At 41.8% G+C, this 21,954-nt stretch overlaps 1 protein-coding gene across 9 annotated transcripts in view; it reads right to left on the bottom strand.

Moving 5' to 3' along the window:
* rhbdl3 (rhomboid like 3) overlaps positions 1-21,954 on the bottom strand; it is a 143,410-nt gene that overhangs the window by 118,965 nt on the left and 2,491 nt on the right. For 4 of the 9 annotated variants that reach the window (XM_062971014.1, XM_062971008.1, XM_062971010.1 and 1 more), the window contains exons 2-3: positions 15,586-15,732; positions 6,748-6,771 (exon numbers count right to left, since the gene is read on the bottom strand). The exons of 1 other annotated variant lie outside the window; for it this stretch is intronic. In XM_062971014.1, coding sequence (XP_062827084.1) covers positions 6,748-6,771; positions 15,586-15,732 — 171 coding nt within the window. Of the gene's footprint in view, positions 1-5,640; positions 5,736-6,747; positions 6,772-15,585; positions 15,733-21,954 lie in introns of those variants that run through there. 4 more of the 9 variants (XM_062971013.1, XM_062971017.1, XM_062971009.1 and 1 more) reach the window with 4 other exon arrangements.

The following is a 21,954-nucleotide window of genomic DNA, read 5'->3' as shown; positions in this document are numbered from 1 at the left end:
GTTCAAAGTGGACTGATCTCCAAGGCTTCTACAATGATGCTTTGACTAAGAGTTTAATTCCTTCTGTGACTGGGCTCTTAACTCAAAACACACTTATCTCAAAGCAAATTTTTCTATTGAAATGCTTTTAATCCGTTCTGGCCCCTCAAGCACTGAGGCTGCTCCCTTGATGCCGTAAACCCTTGTACTATTGCATTAGCTCTCCCTCTGATGCTAGCTCTTCACTCAAAATGCAGCTCGTATGATAAAGCGGGACCTGGGCCAAGCAATGGCTCTTAACTCAAAATGCTCTTAAGTTGGGATGCTCCTAAGTTGATGTTAAACGGTATTCTGTAATCGAGATCCTGCCCTTGTCCTTTGCACCCTACAGACTGGGAAAAATGCAAAGAGCAAAATCCAGCATGCGTTCTTTAGTTAACTTTACAACTGGACACTGTTCTTAAAAAAAATCACAGCACACACATATCAATACTTCGAACAGCCTCAATCCACATTGTACAAGGTGCCATTCTCTTTCCATTTCCAACACATTTCTGACATGGACATAAAAACAAGTTTTAAAATGGAAAGAGGCTACTCTGCACATGGGGGTGTGAAGCATGGATAAGACAAATGTTCATTCAGAACTGTGCTTCTGAATCAAGAATTCTGTATAAAGTGTTATCATGGCTCCTGCCAATCTCTAATCTCATGAGAAACCACAGATATGGAGCAAAAATGATATACGTGCGATTTCATACCACAAGAAACTGTAGGGCTATGCTATGATTACTAATTTAATTTATATAACATCCTTTTTTTATAAGAGCTCACCATTACAAATTTCCAAGCTCAAATGTCACTAATTACAAATATCTAAAATATAAGAATTAAAATTTGCTTTTAAAATAATATAAAAGAAATACAAACTACCAGCAGCAGAAGACAACCATGTTCTTATTCCCAAAGAGTTTGTACAATTATTTTAATTCATGCCTGAAATGCAAACAGTGTCTGGGACAATTAGATGTCTAACACAAGAGGGTTTCATAATCAGTGTTCTTCCACCAATAAGCTCTTGGCAGATGTAACATACTTGTGTGCCATGTCATCTGAAGCATGAGCAGCAATATTCTGGTTTAATATAAAACCTGGCCAGTTTGGTACTGAGAGAGGCAGTTGTCAAATTACTTTGTCATCAACTGTTTAGAGCATGCATCCTTAAACTGTGGTTCTTCAGCTGTTTGGGTCACCAAATCCAGAAGTCCTAGCCAGCTTGTTCAATGGATAGGAATTCTGGGAGTTCGAGGTCCAAACACTGGGGCAGACACAGGGTTGTGCAGACCTGCTTTAAGGGAAGCTCTGCATAGACTACATTGCAATAGTCCAACTGGGAAGTTAACCCATGAACTTTTGTGTCAACAATCCAAACTACAGAAGCACTAACCTAGATTCAGGGTTCAACTGAATCTACAGAACAAGAGTCACTTCATCTAAAACAACTTCACTGTTCCTACCTTCATCCTTCCAACAATATGACTCTCATTCTATATCTGGAACCTTACAGTCCCCAGGTCTGTTCATAGGCACCAGCAATGGATGAGGGAAGAGCTGACTGAGAGGCAACAGAGTGCTAAGGTCCAAGCCTAAGGACGGATGGAACCTGAAACTGGTACTCTAGTCCAAACTGTCTTCATTGTGTTTCAGGCCTTTACAAAGGGCCCTTCCACACATGCATTGTAACCCAAAAGGGGGGGGGGGAGTGGCTAAGCGATGTTTAGCCAAAATGCAGGAAGAATTGGGTTAAAGGCTGGAAAACACATGTTTAAAAGTTGCCCTTTAAACCTGGTTCTTTATGAGAAAGATGCATTTTTCTATGCCTGTGTAAACCTGCAGGAATGGGAAAAATATGTTTTCCTTTCTTCCCCCGGTCTGGACTCCCTTCAGTTCCCCATTTCCCTCTCAACTTACCAGAGGAAGCCTTTTATGCAGGCCTGCAGCTTTGCCTTTCTTCGTCCAACAGAAGATGCAACCCTGAAGCAGAAACCCCTCTCCCCTACCTAAAGCCCTCCTTCTGCTCTTCCAAAGGAGGGGGGAGGGAGGGAGGGAGGGAGGCTTCAGTCCTTGTCTGAGTGGAATCCTCTCCTAGTAAGTGCAGAGGAAAATGGGGGAATGGATGGGGAGGCTGGCAGTGCCAATCACAGATCAGCAGGGGTGAGTGTCTGCCCCCTCACATCAAAATCCTGGGGTTTAGGCCAGCTGTGCGGCCTCCATACCAAGAAGAAGTGGGATTTAAAATCCCAATTCCTCTTGGATTTTTTGCCTGTCTGGAAGAGCCCAAAGTGAACTGTTTGCTTGGATCTGTCCAAGGTTCTGCAACACCAATTTCACTGTGCCAAGTGCCTTATTAGACATTGGTTGCGCCCACTGGTAGCTCTCACTTGTAATCATGGCACAAGAATACAGAGGAAGTCTATAAGTAGTCCCAGCCAGAGTCTGACATCTCTATTTCAAAGGAACATCAGAAGAGCTGCAATGTTGCAAACAAGTGATGTATCAGCCCAGGCAGATTCATGTATTTGTGTGATTTTCACCATACCATTCCAATAATGATTTTTGTGTAGGTGGTAGTAAGTGGAGCAGAAGCTGTTGTGGCTAGAACCAGCCATTCTCAGCTCTGTGCATGACTGCCCTGTTTTGTGAACCACTGGTTTTGTTCTGACTTTGGAGTGGTCTTGTCCACTCAGGCTGGCTATTGGACTCTACAATATATAAAGGGCTAGAAAAGACTCCCTGTCTGCCCTAGGATGTTGCCCAAATAATCACAGTTCTCCTGGCTGTGATGTGTCTGTCAGCTTGGGTTCCTTGGCACAGATCTTGGTTTCCAGTGAGAACAGTGGCTAAGCTATTCCAGTTCATGGGGTTGTACAAGAATAAAAACTGGAGAAATGCCTTCATGCCAGGCTCTGACAGTGGGACACCAATGTGTTAAATAAGGACATACCCAGGGCTGATGTCAGCAACTCCACAAGGAAGTGTACATTTTTAGTTATAACAAACAGTATTTCATTACACAGAGCAAATCTCATGAGCTTTCTACCCTAGCCGCTAATATCTAAAAGAAGTATATCTACTTTTGCCTGTAGGCAATAAAAGCTATGTGAATTCACTAAAAAACTGGGGTCTAGTTTTCAAGAGCTGAGCTCTTTTTGGAAACAATGCCCCAGAGACAGATTAAATTTCAGCACTGACTCCCAACTCAGGAGGTGTTAATTTTCCAGATGTCAGCTACCTAGTAGTACATTCCACCTGCACAATAGTCAGTTCTTAGCCAGTACTAGTGAGTTGTTTGCATTACTAAAACCCTATCTAATCTTGTCAGTTTCACTACCAAAAACTGAAATTGGCATGGCTAGGTGTCAACCACCAGGCCTTTTACTGGCAAAAAGCAGATCCATGGACTGCATTTCAGCCATACAGCTTTAAGTGCCACTGATTATATTAAGTTGTATAAATGGGGGAACCATGTACATTCAGCTTCCCCTCCTAGCATGAACCATCTGACAACAAAATATTAAGAATCCTTTGAGCTTGATTCCGTGTCCATACAGTGTCTTTTACCTTTCCACTGAGTGTATGGGGTGAGTACTTGGGCACTGCCAGCTGCTGCCAGCAGGATTGTCTTTTTCATGAAAGATGAAGAATTTTAGATATTAATAATTACTTTAGAAAATAGGTTGCTGTGAGTTTCCTGGGCTATATGGCCATGTTCCAGAAGCATTTTCTCCTAACATTTCAGGAGAGAATGATTCTGGAACATAGCCATACAGCTCTGAATACTCACAGCAACCCAGTGATTCCAGCAATGAAAGCCTTCTACAATGTATTTTGGAAAGCATGACTGCTGGGGGAACTTGAGATTTGCATTCAAAAAGATCTGAATAGCTGTCCAGTAAAGAATTTGTAGAAACTATCCCTCCACAGCCTCCTAGGGAAAAAAGAAAGTTAAGTCTTCCTTCCCTTCTGAACAGGCTCCCATGCTGTCAGATAACCCGACATCCACTTCCTCTCACAAGCATTACTTTGGTGAAATGGAGGGAAGACATACTCTCTCCAAAACCATCACAAGGAAGAGAAGGAACACAAAACTGGCAAAGAACTGGAGGGCAGGCATACACTTATCTCTGTGGAATACTCAAGGAGTCTATGTTCTTTTGACGCACCAATACAACTGTTGAGGCCTCAGCTGGGAAATGTCTTAGACAGCAGAAGGTAGCACACTGAGAACTGGGGGGGGGGGGGCAATGGATCAAGCAGCATTGGAACTCAGCTCCTGCTTCTAGTCAATGTGTTCTCTCTGTCTCTGTCTCTCTGTCTCTGTCTGTCTCTCTCTCTCTCTGCTACTTAATGAATTCTCTTGGCAGAGAGGGAGCTGAGCTTTTAAACACACATAGCATAAGGCACACCTAAGGCCCAGTTTCCATTCTCTTCTCAATGGAACTTGGGAAAGTTACTGCTTTGTTTTAAACTACAACTCCTGGAATTCCCCAAGGCCTTTGGAAATGGGGGATTCAGCACAAGACAGACTGAAGCAAAATGACCACTCCTTTCTCCACCTCACAAAAAAACAATTCATCACAAGTAAAAAATGGGAGCAATTAGCAGCAATACATTACAGAACTGACTCATCTGACTTGTCATTAAAGCAATCTGTCCACATGATCCCACCTCAGATACATACTGTGCACAATGAGGAACACTGCTCACCCCAGATTTATGGGCTAAATATAGAGCCCAGCTTACTAGGTTATAAACAGACACTCTTCGCCATGAGCAGCAAGATTACTGAGGGAATGATAATAAGCCATCTCTGGGACAAGGGGAGCCGCTCATTCACAGTGCGAGACATTCCGACTGTAGTTTTAACCACATGGGAACCTTAAATCGTTATATTGGCTTGTAAAGCTCTGGATGCTCCTGTCATCAGGGCCAAGAAATGTAATACAACTGTGTACTTGCATGAAGGAATATATTGACTCTCACACAGAAATATATTAATGCTATATGCCAAAACTGAGTCACAGGGGAAATGTTTCCACTCATAAACAGCCCTCTCCATGTTCCTTCCAAATATATTTTCACATTTTTAAAGGCAAATATAGCTTTTTAAAAAAAAGTAAATCAGAAGAAATTCAACTTCAAATTGTTACTTTCCCTCACATATGCATTTTTAACATCCATGTCTGAAAACACCCACAAATACCAGTTGAATGTTTGCAAACTGTGGCACACCTTCAGATCCACAGGTAAAACACATTAAACAGAATGCACAATCAAAACTATCAAAGAAAAACAAAACAAAACATAACTGGCAACAGAACTCATAACCAACATGAGGTGACCCAGCCTTCTTGCTCTCCTCGGCTTTGAACTGGCAACCTTCAGGTAAACAACCCAACCTTCAGGTCAGCAGTCCTGCCGGCACAAGAGCTTAACCCATTGTCCCACCGGAGGCTCCTTTGACATGAAAACACACAAAGCAGAATAAATCAACAGGCAACATCACCAGAAGCACTAAATCTTCTGTCATAATTCAGAACACAAGAAAAGTGCCTCAAACAGGACTAGTGTAGAATATCAAGATGCGTGTTTTAGGCTTACCTGCATGTAGTGCATGTTTCCGTTGCATTGGATACTCTCAGAAGATGCTAAGCAATAGTACATTTCCTTTTAAAAGGGAGGATCAAGTTCCTTGGCTGGAGTAAATCAGCACAAAAAAACTTTAAAATGGCAGTGGTGGATTTTTAAGAGCCAATATCAAATGTTTTGACTTCTCCATCCCCTTACACATGGCCAGAAGCACATGGTTTTTTATCAGAAAATGTTTGGACTTTTATTTTTTAACCTAAATGCCCATATCTAATTTCAAAACTGAATCCTAAGACCTTCCTGAATCTGCTGGGTCCTTGACATCCTGTAGCCTCTGGTGATTAAAGAGACCTTACCATGGATGCACAGAAGTGAAATCTGCTTGTCACGGTGTGACTAAATGGGCCACTCCATGCTGTAAAACAGAAATACTGTGCAATACTGGCCTACTGTGGATGAGCAAGTATCCAGCTGCAAGTAGCTTGACTGCTCCAATTTGAACAAATCTTGCCAAGAAAACACTATGATAGAATCATAGAATTGTAGAGTTGGAAGAGACCTCATGGGCCATCCAGTCCAACCCCCTGCCAAGAAGCAGGAAATCGCGTTCCAAGCACCCCCGACAGATGGCCATTCAGCCTCTGTTTAAAAGCCTCCAAAGAAGGAGCCTCCACCACAGTCCGTCACAGTCACTTGTGGTGACCCCTTATGGTCACCACAAGTCAGAAATGACTTGTAGGCACAAAATAACAACAAGCTCAAGGTAATTTTGGCACAAGTAACCTAACATAAGGGGAAAGAATGTGGACTTCATTCTGAGGCACTGACAGTTATGTAGCTGTGACTTTCTAAGCAAAGGGCAAAACACATATTGGATCACACTAATCTCCTTGCTTTGTGTGTGTTGTAGGGTCTCAATCAATGGACTAAAATAACTGAGTTAAGTGTGTGTAAAGGTAAGACGGATAGTAGAGAGCACACCCAAAACTAGCGAAACCATAGCAACATGATATCAACAGCATATCAGTTACATGTTACAAGACACAGATGAAAATAAAAGTCAATAGATTTCCATTGTTAAAAGGTGTTAGAGTATAAACATCTGAATTGTTCACGTACCTGATCAAATAGAGCTTTCCAATGCTGAGAGGTAAGAGGCAATGCATAAAAGAAAGAAGAAGGAAAAGGGGGTAAAGTGTAAGAGCACAGAAATGCACTTCATTCCAAAAATATATCTTTTAAGAGCAAACAATCAAATTGAGGGACAGGAATAGGAATGGCAATTCAAAGTGCAGGTTATGACCTACAAAGCCCTAAATGATTCAGGTCCTGCTTACCTTCGTGATCATATCTCCCCCTATGAACCAGCGCAGGCTCAAAGATCTGCCAGGGAGGCTCTCCTCTCGCTTCCACCACCATCACAAGTGGGTTGTTGGGGATGAGGGAAAGGGCCTTCTCGGTGGTGGCCCCCCAGCTCTGGAACCCTCTCTCCAGAGAGATCAGATTGGCGCCCACCCTGGCCATATTCCGAATTGAAATCTTGGCTGTTTAAATGCGTGTTTGAATAACTCAGCCTGCATTTCATTGCACAATCCCATCCGCTCCTACCCAGTTCTAAGCACTTTATGCCACTATGGTTTTATGAATAATTCATTCATTTTTTAATTGATACGGTTGTGTTTATTTTAGATGTTTTAAATGGTTGTTGTATCATGTTAACTCTGTAATTTGTTTTATGTTTTGATTGTATTCAACTGATGTTTTAGGGCATGTCCCCATGTGAGCCGCCTCGAGTCCCTTCGGGGAGATGGAGGTGGGTTATGAGACATTTATTATTATTATTATTATTATTATTATTATTATTATTATTATTATTATTATTATAGTGCTTCCTTTGGCAGGAACTTAGTTTGAGGCCTTGAACATGTCAAGGTACAATGCATCTATAGTTCTCATTCTGGGAAAGTTATTTTTCTCACGCCACTGGAAACAACACCTTCATGGTTATATTCAGAAGGATTGTCTGTTGACTGGTTGATTTGCCCAACAATCTGTAATGCAAATTATCTGATGTGGGAACCAGCAATTATTTTCTTCCAGTGTGCCAGGGCCCAGTACATGTTTGTATTCATTGGCTCTAGTTCTTTGGTTCTTTTTGGAAACTGTGGCCAATGACCAGTAGGCAACAGCTCGGGGGACAATCACTGGTTCATGACCATGACTTGAGTAGCACTTCAGTAGAGCATAAATTGGCATGAGGCTTTATTATTGGAATGTTTGTTTGTTTGGCTATTATTATGTGAAATCAGATATCATCCTTGCTGGTTCAGTACTAAAATTCAGTATGTTCAGCAATACAGGTTTTGCCAACCTTTCTTGTAGACCATTTACATGGGGTATATAGATCACAGTGTGATTTCTCTATAGCACAGACATGCCTAGAAACCAAGAATACCGGCAGCTACTTTGTCCCATGTAAGGCCACTGGTCTCTTTAGGTCAGGAATCTCTACTCTGCTTGGAAACAGCCAGTTGTAAGCTAGTGACTCTAATGCCAATAGGTCAATGAATCCACTCCATATTTTAAAGCAGTGGTTCTCAAACTGTGCTCCTCCAGGTATTTTGGACTTCAGCTCCCTCAATTCCTGACAGCTGGTAAGCTGGCTGGGATTTCTGGGAGCTGAAGTCCAAAATACCTGGAGGAGCACAGTTTGAGAACCACTGTTTTAAAAAGTGCCAAATCTTATCTTCCCAAATACAGTCCAGTTTTTAAAAAAAAATATCTCAAGCATGGGCAAGCTTCGGCCCTCCAGGTGTTTTGGACTTCAACTCCCACAATTCCTAACAACTGTTAGGAATTGTGGAAGTTGAAGTCCAAAACACCTGGATGGCCAAAGCTTGCCCATGCCTGAGATACCTCCTTTAATGTTCAAACTGAACCCTGGCAGAACCACTACCCCACTAACATGGAAGCACTAGCTACCATTGGCAACAGCTCTCCTGGACTGTAGACAGGATGTCAGCCTTTCCCAACCTGACCTGGAGATGCCGGAAAACGAAATCTAGAGGAATTCCTGCGTACAAAGCAGATGTACTATACCACTGAGATGCAGCCTTTCCCCAGGACACATAATGTCCTCAGCAACCTGCACCTGTAGCAAACTTTACCATCCATATTACAGATTGGCCATTCATTTCTCTAGGCTGTTTCTCAGAACAACTTCACTGTGAAGCCATGCCACATCATAACCAAATGACATAATTCTTCACTGTGTGGAGAAAGTTTTTTTCTCATTACCTCAGCTTGTTCTGAGAAAGATTTTGTGCAGTGCAGACATGGGGAACTAAGACCAAGAGTGTGTCATTTGCCCAAGATACACCATGATATTAAACAGGAGGTCACCATAATTCTAGATCACCAATTAGACCATTGGTCCCCAAACTCAGATATTCAAATGTTGGATTTCAAATCCCAGAATTGATGACCATTGGTCATACTGGTTGGGATTTGAAATCAAAGATCAAGAACTGGTGTGCTAAAAAGCATCCAGTTTTACCATAACTTTGTCTAAAATGAACATAGAGATAAATACTTTGGGAAACTTTATAGATCAGTCTTCATGCAGTGAGACACAATATCAAGCTTAAGGATTAAGCATGCTGCCTCACAACCTGAAGAGCATGACATGTGCTTCAATATACATACGCCATCCACACAGTCCATCCATCACGCACACATTTGCCTGCATGCAAACACAACTCTAGATGGGTTATGAGGGAAGAGTAAATATGTGTTAGGAAGCATGCCAGTATGTGCCCAATCAAGAGTAGGAAACCTGCAGATATCGATAATTTTCAATACTACCACTCCCATCACACCTGCTTATTGAACATGCTAATTGGATCCGATGAGAGTTGGACTCTAAATGCATTTGGAGGGCCATCTTTTCGTTAGACCTACTATATATGAAAGGGTACGTGCCAGCCCATTCCTGCATTCTCTAAACATAGGAACACAATGAACCTTTGGTCGAGCATTACCATTTATTTTGACAGTGTTGGCTGAGTCTCTATGTAACCTGCTCAGTTCTCAAACTGGTCACATTTTCCATCATCATCTCAAATCAGAAGGAGACAATGTTATTATGTATGTATGAATAAATATTAAATAAAGATCCCCAGTTTCAAGAACAAGAATAAGTATTATAGTCAGAATAAATGTATAGGAAGGCCGGCATCTTGTCTAGATAAGCATCATACAATCAGTATGTCACATCTGTGAATCTAATCTCTCTATACATCACAGGACCACCCTAGCAAAGTTCTTGGAGAATTCAAAGCTTTATCATTAGCTCCCTGAAATCCCGCAGAAATAATCAAGTCATTGTCTGAGTGAATATTCATTTAACCACTGAAAATCTATTCAGTGATTTAATGTTCAATCCTAGATTTGTTTAATATAATTGCAGATGCTACCAAACAGCACAGAAGCAATGCAACATCTCTCATAGCTGAGTTTCAGGATGATGAGCCTTCTGTTGCAATGGGAGTCGGGCCTGTTTTCTTTCTAACCAGGAATGTGATCCTCCTCTTGCTACCACTACTAGAACTACCAACATCACTACACATTTGGAAGTCTTGAAAAGCAAGAGTCATCATTCTAAGGCTATAAAACCTAATAATCTGAAATATAGGAGGTGTCCTGAAAATGACCCCTAGCACTGTCACCTTGGGCTTATTTGGTAGTTAATGTTAATTAATGTTAATATAAATGTATCCATGCATTGGGGGCCTGCAATAACATCTTTAGTCATTAAATAATAGGATGCCTTAACCCAGGCATGGGCAAACTTTGGCCCTCCAGATATTTTGAACTTCAACTTCCACAATTCCTAACAGCCTATCATTGTGGGAGTTGAAGTCCAAAGCATCTGGATGGCTGAGGCTTGCCCATGCATTCCCAGTCATGTATTTATTATGTTAGTGTCAGGAAGTAGAGTAGGGGGACAGCCCTAACCCCTTGCCCCCAGATACATGAGCAGAAAATGAAGTCTGTGTATATGTGCCTTCTATGTAGAGACTGCAAAGTTACACCTGAGTTGTAAGTGCAATCTATGATCCTGGAGACTGTGACGTTATCTAGATAGGCAAGGTTAATGTCTCCAGCTCAGACAGTTGCCCAATACTGATTTAAAGCTTCAATATACTGACTATTCCCAACTTGTAACATGGCACACAACCACACATTATTCTCTTCTTCTAAAATAAGCATGTAGCAAAGTAGAGGTTAGTGTTCTTGTTACACAGAAAATGAATCTTCAGCAAGCGAAGCCTGCAGAAAAAAACTCCAGAAATCATATTTGTTACACAATGAATCTGGTTTCATACTTTCCACAAGCCTCCTGTTTGTTTTTAAACTCAGCAGCCACTGGTGCAAAAACATAGGTTGGAAGAGCTACCTTCTTGGACTACAATTCCCAGTATTCCCCAGCCATAAAGACCCTGTTTCTGGTAATTTTCCAAGTTCAGCACAAACCCAGTGAAGTTTCAGTTTGTATTTCCCGGCTGATCAACAATGGCACTTGACATTAATAATGTTTTAAATTGTAATCTCCCTAGGGGCTATACAGGTTATAGTTGCTGACACAAAGTCAAGAAAGAATTAACGAGGCATGTATCTGACATGGAAAAGAAGCAAGGCATCTTGCTGTCCCAAATTTTAGCAGAGACAATAATAAATAGCTGAAGTCAGGAGCTTTCTTAGAACTAAGAAGAACCTCATTGGCTCTTTGTGTCTCCTGCGATGGAAGCTAAGCTCTGCCCTCTCAGGTCATCTGCAGTGCTGCTAATGGGCAGAAAAAGAAGTCTGTGTATATGTGCCTTCAGGTCAACTGTAAGCTTGTTGTGACCCCATGAATTTGATAGGGTTTTCTTAGGCAATGAATGCTCAGAGGTGGTTTTGCCAGATTCTTCTTCTAAAATACACCCTACAGCACCTGGTATTCATTGGCGGTCTTCCACTGAAATAGTAATGACGGCTGACCTTGCTTAGCTTTCAAGATAAGGTGGGATCTGGTGCCTTTAGGTTTATTTAGGTGCTAGCAAGTGATCTGGGAGAATACTCCCAAAATGTATTTTCAGCAGAAAAAAGATGCATATTGTTTAATACATTTTCCCAGACTCCTGGCAGTATTCCTTTTCCTTTCTGGGACTTCTCTAGAGACAAGACACCTTTTTTCATAGATGATGGGAAAATTCTTCATATTCCTGTTCAATGCCACTAGCTTCCTTACATCTTCACAAATGAAAAGTAAGCTTAACTGCAATTGTTGTGTGTCAAAAACAATGGCTAAACTTTTCTCTTTAAGGTATATATTTTTTTTTAAAAACTGCCACCATACATGGGATCCAGAGTATGCATCCCACAGATGGAAGAGCTCCTACCATGCATGGGACACTTCTGACCCTACACAGGAATCATGCAGCTAGAGGAATGGGAAGGGGTAGCACCAATTATTGTCAACTATCCCTTTATAGCCCCGAAATCTGGTGGTAGTGATAGTGCCAGAAAGTCCAATGGAAAAGAAAACAGGTAAACATCACATCACACAACATTCTGATAGTGGAAATATTCTGAGCAGAATTTTGCTCAGGAGTTAACTCGACTGATGGAACATAGTCTTCTCAGTCCAACCCACTTAGTATAAAGGCCAGACACTCAGTCTTTAGCAAAGCAGCTGTTAATTGCTTTGTGAATGAGCTGCAAGTTATTAGTGGGATTTGCCTGCATGCTTTGAAATTACCTTCTGGTTTCTTTACATTTTTAAAAGTCAGAACAGACCTGGGCATTTTTTCTGGTTAATTGTTAAGCCTGATGATTGATGGATGCTTTTGCAAAACAGATCCAGTTAATGACTTAATTCTACAGTTAGTTACAGCAGCTCAAATGTAATGGTTTGCTTTTAATGGCTTCAAGGTAGAAGAGAGACCTATCCAGCCAGCAATGCTGGCCAAACAATTTACAATAAGGAGTTAAAAACAAGATTTAAGACATTTTAGACATTTGGAGGAGCTATAATTATGGAGAGCTGAAAGCCTGTTTCCTTCTGAATGAGGGGTTCCGTTCTCTTGTGTAATATTAAATGCAGCTTCTCTTCTCTAATTACATGTATTGTTAAACATAGCTTTCCCGGGTAATAATAAGAGGTTTATTATTGCTCTCTGGGAAACAAATTCAACAAGATGAATGTATTTCAATATGAAGGGTGGGTACAAGCATTAAGGAATTTGATCATTCTCTTTGTGGTCTTTTCTTGTAAACACTCCACACATTTCAGTAGTTTAGGCTTTGGGCTCTATAAGGATATACCCTACATCCATGTTTCCCAAACTTTTTTTGAACAGGGACCACTTGATCAGGGCCACTCTCCATCTTTAGTACCAAAAGGGTTATGAATCAGTTTTTGGTCAACTTTAAATTTAGGGTTTTGTTTTTTTTTATTTGGGGTGCTGATTCAGAAAATTGCATTAGATAGACCACATCAGCTTTAGTTTCTGATACAGAACATATGCCATTCAGTAATCGCCATCTGCTTGCCCACAAAAAACCATATTTAATCATCTAGAGCTGATGTGGTTAATCCAATGCCATTTTATAAATTGGCACCCCAAATTACCCCAGGAACAGGCCTAAAAACAAAGACACGAAGAAAAAAAATTGGTTTGTGTTATTATCCGTAGCAGTAACGGTGAAGTCATGGACCATATTTTAGTTCTTGCAAATCACTGGTGGTCCATAGACCACAAGTTGGGAACCACTGTCCTACATGGAGAGAAAGGCCTTCTCACTCTCCTAAAATGCCTCACTCTGTTTTGAGGATAATCCTTTCATCCCATTGAAGTATGTGTGTCCACTAGATGTTGTTGGTCTATAACTCCCATCACTACTTGTTAGGAGTGGTGGTTAGGGCTAATGGGAGGTGCAATCCAAAATCTGAAGGAACATTCATGAATTAATCTTTTAAACTATGTATATATTTTCAAATAAACACATTAATAATGTCTAACAAATAAATAAAACTATAAGCTAGGGGAATCACTTGGAACATTCAGCTTCAGATAAGTAGTCCATGCCTCCCCTCCTTCCCTAATGACAATTTTTAAACTTGCATCTCATGTTTGATTCCTGTTTTGTGTATTTTAATATGTATCTTGTAGAAATATGTTTTAATATGTTTATTTTAAATAATGTTTTTAGGTGAATGTGTGTTTTACAATGTTGTAACCCATCTTGAGCTGTGAGGAGAGGCAGGCAAGAAATAACTATTATTGTTGTTGTTGTTGTTATTATTATTATTGGCAAAGATTAATTTCACCAATAAGCCCATTGACATAATCAATTAGGATACTGTTCAGGAGATACCAGGACAATGTGTTGGTATCCCTTATGAGTGAGACAAGAGTGAAAGAAGGACTGGCAATATGCCATCAAGGCTCTCTTCGCATATCTTCCAGGCAGCTTTTGGGTTGTTTCTCCCCTGGCTTAGTTATATACACTGCCGCGCTAGTTCTTCACACCAGCAGACACCGATTTCATAAAATCTTCATTTGGTCCAGGACTCCTGTCCTATCTTTTTCCATCACTGTATATCACCTTGCTCTTCAGCATCCTCATCTCAGACTAATCTCTCCCCTCAGCCTGTTTGAAATTGATAACGTGTGTGCCTTCAAGTTGCATTTCGACATATGGTGACCTCATGAATTTCAAACTATTTTCTTAAGCAAGGAATACTCAGAGGTTGTTTTGTCAGTTTCACCCTCTGAAATATAGACTATAGAACCTAGCATTTGGCAGCAGTATCCTATCCAAGTATTAGCTGGAGCTGACCCTGCTTAACTTCCAAGATCAGATGAGATCTAGTGCCTTTAGTTTATTTAGGTTCCTCTATCCCTCACCGCAGTCCTACTTGGTCCTGGTTCTGGTCCTGGTCCTGCTTCCACTTTAGTTTTCTGTCTACTTGGCAGTTTTTATGGCCCACTGCTGATCTTGACTGACAACAGAATACAAAATGAAAACCTTCTATTCTAGACAGAGCCTAGCAGATCAGTGGTTCTCAGGGCTGTAGCCAGAAAAAAAATTCAGGGGGGGGGGGGCTGAACCCCTGACCCCCCACCCCTACAGACCTGTCAATATCTGCTTGAGATAGTGCCTGGAGGGACTCTTAATTTTTTGTGTCTCATAGACTTAACATGGGGATTTGGTTAACCAGTTAAAATTCATGAGTAAACCAGGTTTTTCTTTTAACCTGAAAAATTTTCAAGGGGGGGGGTTGAACCCCTAAACCACCCCCACCCCCCCACCCCCGCTACAGGCCTGGTGGTTCTCAACCTGTGAGTCCCCAGGTGTTTTGGCCTATAACTCTCAGAAAGCCCAGCCAGTTTACCAGTTGTTAGGATTTCTGGGAGTTGAAGGCCAAAACTCCTGGGGACTCACTGGCTGAGAACGAGTTCAGTGATAAAGGTTCAGATAAACTACTATGAATTGTTTCTATACTTTGAGTTCTATAAGTTTACTCACCCCATGGGTGGCAACTGATTTTCACATCAGTGGGCTACTGAATTCCTTCTGGGCTTTAATCTGAATTTTAAAAAGATGCACAGCCCTATCACCAGTCTGGATGACTCCTTTAAAGTTTCAGCTAATACCCATAATGCTGCACGTTTCCATTGGTAACAGCTACCATAACCCTCCTCTAATCCTTGATTATGGTAAGTATCATACATTTCTGGGTAAGGGTAGTCCATACTGTAGATGTTGCTGAAGCCTCCCTCCCTCCCTAGCAACTCCCATGTCAAGCAAACAAATTTAGCACTGGTACAGAAACACACCTCACAACTCACAGACATCACCATACTGAGAAGCAGAGCTATGCCACACAGAGCTACTTCCTGAACATACCTTTCTCGTGTGCTTCTGCCCTCTGCTTGTGTCACACTGTATTCTGGACAGCAAAGGTTGCTCTGTGAGGGGTTGGTGGTTGGGCAGCTTTGCCTTTGGGCAGCAGGTTGGAGAAGCTGAACTTTGGTTCCTTCCAACTCTATCATTCTATAAAGCAGGAAGTAACGGGAACGTGTCGATAGAAGCAGGCAAGAAATGGCAAGTGGATTACATTCTACCAATTCTCTGGCAACAACTAGGAGTAAAACACTAACCTAATAGAACACATCAATATTATAAAAAGAAATAAATAAGATGCTGATATACAGGTGCATATATAGTATGACCCATATCCACACTTAATGCATACATAAAACCGTAGGAAATGGTAAACCCTTCCAGAAGTGGTGGAAGCATACAATGGAGTCACAGTGGAAGAGCTAGGAAATATCTAGTGACGATACCTGTCTGAGCACTGCTAAGTCCTCCAATGTGACTCTATAGTCAACTTCCAGCAGAGGCATACCATAGAATCATATGGAGGACCAAGAAAATGCCTAGAGAGGCCACATTTTGTCAGGCACAAGTAAATGAAACTGGTACTAGTCCCACAAATACAAGAGTCATACTGTATAACCACTAGGTAACCACATCTTCAAGATATGGGTTGTAAAGAATAATGTCTCCCTAAGATTTTGTAAGGATGGCAATATATTTAACAGTATTAGTCAAATGCACGTGAGTCAGTGTGGCACAGTAATTCAAGTGATGGACTGGGGTGTGGAAGGCCTGCCCGCAAGTCTCCACTAGGCCATGAAACTCCCTGGATGAGCTTGGGCCAATCACTCTCCTTCAGCCTAACTTGCCTCACATCATCTGCATCTGCTGTGGATGTCGGCTCTGGGTGAGATTTAGGAGTTAGAGCACATAAAAGATTATTGTGCTGTACTATGGAATGGTAGTTGAAGGACACTGAAGGACATGGATGATTTGGCACACCTTAATCCATAGTTTCCAAAATTTCTGTTTTCACGTGGATCTTTTCACAGCAATATCATACATTCCTTAGTAAAGGGAATCCATACTGTAGAAATTAACTCCTTTTACTCTCTCCTGAGAAACTGTTATATCACAGGTAACTTCCCAGGTGTTGTGGAACTGCAATTCCTTGTATCCCAGGTATGTGGATTTCTGGGAAACTGATGTCCAACAACATCTGAAAGACCACACTTATCCACCCTGCCTTATACATTTCTGCTCTTTGTCATTACTTATATGTACTTATTAAGTAAAGCAGGTTAAATCCTTTTATTGCCCAAGGCAAAAAAAAAAAAAAACCTCCACAAGCAACGCTTCTCTATATTGGCAGTGAAATTACCACAGATCCAGATTTAATGGTAGTGGAAGCAGACTTTCCCACCAGCCCTCTGGGTGGTGGAGGATGTTAATGCTAAATAGGGAAGGTATACTCCTCAGATCAGATGGAGACACCGTCTGGGTGATGCCCTTCTACCAACAGGACACAAATTGCAGATGAACTCTACAAATCTCACCATTAGCTGCCCTTTCATGAAACTCATTATCAGAGTGAGACATCTCCAGATAAACACTAACAAGGCACCCTATTCTTTCCTGAAACTTGGTTTGAAAATTAATTGGATGAGATTGTCTTCAGATGCATTCCAGCTACATTTCACAGGGTGTTTACTTTTTCAGGGCAGTTATTCAAGTAGCTATTTGTATGTGTTTGCATACTAGCACCTCACTATAAATGCTGGAATACGCTCTTCTATGGAGAATTATTATGAGAATTATTCAAGCACTAGAGTACTTGGACTTATTCTTATACCGGTAAACCTTCGGAGAGCAAGACACGAGGTCCAGGATACCTAAACTCAATGTATGACCCACAGAATCGCTGGGAAATCACCTGCTGTGCATAATTGCTGGAATTTGCCATTCTAGGCAGTCTTGTTGTCATTTGGTGATTAAATCTTGCAGCAGCTCTGGGCTAAGAGCAACCCCACCCGCTCCCTTCTGCCACACAGCCGGATGGAGAGAAACATCCTTTGAGGAAGATGGCTGTACTGATGAACTAATAAGGTTCACTGTTTAAGAATCTTTAGAGATTAGGGCTTACAACTAAGTTAGGCAGCTTAGCAAGGCTGGAGGTTCACGTTTAAAGTATTGTAACCACACTTAATGAAAATGAAAGTACATGTGTTCACATCCCAAATGGGCTGAGAGATTCAGATCCAAGTATGTTTTCTTGTAAAACCATTGCTTGAAATGACCAGGAAAAGTTGTAGATTTCACAAAAATCTCTCTGCTTAAAAAAAAAAAATCTCCCTCCCCTGAGTCATATTACTGCCAGTGTGGTAATTTGCACACTTATCAAAGGGTAAGCACAAAATCATTCAATCATCGCTAGCCATTTAAAAACTACTGAAGGGTAAAAATATGAAGAGGGATGAGCCAATGACAATTATGTATCCATACAGCTTGCAGTAAAAGTCAAGCAGTATTTTGTGGAAAGGGAACAGACTGAAAGCTCCCGGGAGCTAACAAATATTGAATGGGGGCATCTCTACACATTGCAGATAGACTACGTAGAGCCTTACCACAAATTACCTCCCACGTGTCGACACAACTACGTCAGACAGTGGGTGGTAGGCTAAGGACGCTTATGCGCCACTGCAGCGCACAGCAAAAAGTCAGTGTTCAAAAGAAGGCGGCAGAGTGGCAAAGTAGTGGAGAGAAATCAGAAGTCAGCAATGAAGAGAGCCTGAACAATAACTAAACCCCTTCCCTCTATGTTTCTACTAGTTCTTTTATTTTACACTCATATCAAACTCTTCCACCATTGATTGCCAGGGATTAATCCATTTTATCCTCATGTTAACCTTGTGGGCAATGGTTCTGGGTCTAGGGGTGCACCTACACTGTAGAATAAATGCAGTTTGGTGCAGCTCTAACTGCCATGAATCAATTCTGTGGAATTCTGGGGGCTGTAATTTGGCAAGGCACCAGCCCTCATAGGCAGACAAGGCTAAATACCTTATAAAAACACAACTCCAGTGACTCTGTCAAACTGAATTAATTCTAGATTTCATTTCGTCCAATGTGCTTTGCATCTGAGTAGGATTTGTAAGTAGGAGCTATTGCATCTGGGGCCACAATATTACCTTCCCTTTCTTTGCTCAGCTTTCCACACAAGGTACCAACATCTGCCTCTAGCTGTAACATGGCAGTGAAGCCAGATGCAGACAAGCCACTTCTCTCTTTTCATGCTGCCAGGCGCCACTTCTGAGAAGACTGTGGGAAATTAATTTTGCCTCAGAGAAGTTGCTGCATTTTCTGGTGGTGGCAAGTGGACAAGGAAAGCAATAACTGTGGCATGTGTCTTTTTAAAAAATAACCAAGTATTAACCCAATGAGATTAATTAATGGTTTTAAATAGGTATGTTATATTTGTAAATAGGGTTTGATCGCTGACAGTTTTAGTTAATCAGGTTTCTATAAGGAATTTATTGGGTTTTAATCTGTTTTAATTTTTACTTTGTATGTTCTTATTGTATTGTTAGCTGCTTTGAGTCTCGCCTTGGCGCAGGAGAAAAGCAGCGTAAAAAATGACTCAAATAAAATAAATTAGTAGATGAGGAGCAAAAGGACTGCATTAAGTCAGGTACCTTCCACACAGCTGAATTAAATCCCACATTATCTGCTTTGGAATATATGGCAGTGTGGACTCAGATAACCCAGTTCAAAGCAGATATTGTGGGATTTTCTGCTTTGATAAGGTAAAGGTAAAGATTTCCCCTTGACATTAAGTCTAGTTGTGTCCGACTCTGGGGGTTGGTGCTCATCTCTATTTCTAAGCCAAAGAGCCAGCATTGTCCATAGATACCTCCAAGGTCATGTGGCTGGCATGATTGCATGGAGAGCCTTTACCTTCCTGCTGGAGCGGTACCTATTGATCTACTCACATTTACATGTTTTCAAACTGCTAGTATAGCAGAAGCTGGGGCTAACAGTGGGAGCTCACCTTGCTCCCTGGATTCGACTTGCCGACCTTTCGGTCAGCAAGTTCAAGAGCTCAGAGGTTTAACTCTGCCTTGATATTCTGGGTTATATGGCTGTGTGGAAGGGCCCTCACTCAGGACAGGGACTGTTAGGGAAGCCATGGGCAGACTTTCCTAGAAAGAAGAGCCTGTAATGGAGTTTATATCTGGGCACCAAAAGAGGCTCTTGAGGGAACCCTCTGGGTGCATATTTTTCAATATAGAATGGATGCAGTTTGGCACCTCTTGAACTGCCATGACTGAATGCTATTGAAACTTGGGATTTGTAGTTTGGTGAGGTACCAGCAGTCTTTGACAGAGAAAGCTTCAACTCTATGTTCTCGTGGACAAGTTAAATATGAGCCAACAATGTCATGCGGCCGGGAAAAAAAGCCAATGGGATGTTGGCCTGCATAAACAGGAGTATTGTGTCTAGATCCAGGGAAGTCATGCTCCTCCTCTATTCTGCCTTGGTCAGACCACACCTGGAATCACACTGTGTCCAATTCTGGGCACCACAGTTGAAGGGAGATGTTGACAAGATGGAATGTATTTAGAGGAGGGCAACTAAAATTATCAAGGGCCTGGAGAACAAGCCCTATGAGGAGCGGCTTAAAGAGCATGTCTAGGCTGCATAAGAGAAGGATGAGAGGAGACACAATGACCATGTATAAATATGTGAGGGGAAGTCATAGGGAGGAGTGAGCAGGCTTGTTTTCTGCTACCCTGGAGACTAGGACAGCAAAAGCAATTGATTCAAAGTTCAGTTGGTGCTAGACTTTTGATATGTTTGATATGTTTTAATCACGTGAAATACTATTTTAATTGACATGTATATGCTTTTTTTACAGTTTTATAATTATTGTGTTTTACTGATATTGTTATTGTCTGAATCTGGCATTAAATTATTGCCATTGTTTGTAAGCCACCCTGAGTCCCCCTTCGGGGTGAGAAGGGCAGTATATAAGTACAGTAAATAAATAAATAACAATGGCTTCATACTACAAGAAAGGAGATTTCACCTGAACATTAGGAAGAACTTCCTAACTGTGTGAGAGAGAGATGTTCAGCAGCGGAACTCTCTGCCCTGGAGTGTGGTGGAGACTCCTTCTTTGGAGTTTTTGAAACAGAGGCTGGATGGCCATCTGTCGGGGTGTTTTGAATGAGTTTCCTACTTCTTGGCAGGGGGTTGGACTGGATGGCCCACAAGGTCTCTTCCAACTCTATGATTCCATGAATATTATTCTACAGTGTAGATCAGGCATGAGCAAACTGGGGCCCTCTCTCCAGGTAGAATCATAGAATCGTAGAGTTGGAAGAGACCTCACGGGCCATCCAGTCCAACCCCCTGCCAAGAAGCAGGAAAATCTCATTCAAAGCACCCCCGACAGATGGCCATCCAGCCTCTGTTTAAAAGCCTCCAAAGAAGGAGCCTCCACCACAGTCCGGGGGAGAGAGTTCCACTGCCAAACAGCTCTCACAGTGAGGAAGTTCTTCCTGATGTTCAGGTGGAATCTCCTTTCCTGTAGTTTGAAGCCATTGTTCCGCGTCCTAGTCTCCAGGGCAGCAGAAAACAAGCTTGCTCCCTCCTCCCTATGACTTCCCCTCACATATTTATATATGGCTATCATGTCTCCTCTCAGCCTTCTCTTCTGCAGGCTAAACATGCCCAGCTCTTTAAGCCGCTCCTCATAGGGCTTGTTCTGCAGACCCTTGATCATTTTAGTCACCCTCCTCTGGACGCTTTCCAGCTTGTCAACATCTCCCTTCAACTGTGGTGCCCAGAATTGGACACAGTATTCCAGGTGTGGCCTGACCAAGGCAGAATAGAGGGGGAACATGACTTCCCTGGATCTAGACGCTATACCCCTATTTATGCAGAATCCCACTGGCTTTTTTCGCCACCACATCACATTGTAGGCTCAAGTTTAACTTGTTGTTCAGAAGGACTTCAAGATCTGTTGTTGAAGACTTTCATGGCCGGGATCACAGGGTTGCTGTATGTTTTTCGGGCTGTATGGCCATGTTCCAGAAGTACTTTTGGAATATGGGCATACAGCCCGAAAAACATACAACAACACTCCAAGATCTTTTTCACACGCCTGCGGCTGTTAGGAATTGTATGAGTTGAAGTCGGGCTGTGGCGCAGGCTGTTGAGCAGCTGCAATAAATCACTCTGACCATGAGGTCATGAGTTCGAGGCCAGCCCGTGGTGGGCACCCGTCAATTAAAAATAAAAAATAGCCCCTGCTCGTTGCTGGCCTAGCAACTCAAAAGATAGTTGCATCTATCAAGTAGGAAATAAGGTACCACTTATAAAGTGGGGAGG

This window comes from Anolis carolinensis, chromosome 2 (genome assembly GCF_035594765.1).
Source record: "Anolis carolinensis isolate JA03-04 chromosome 2, rAnoCar3.1.pri, whole genome shotgun sequence".
In the NCBI taxonomy this organism is placed as follows: domain Eukaryota; kingdom Metazoa; phylum Chordata; class Lepidosauria; order Squamata; family Dactyloidae; genus Anolis; species Anolis carolinensis.
This window is presented reverse-complemented; position numbering and strand designations above follow the sequence as displayed.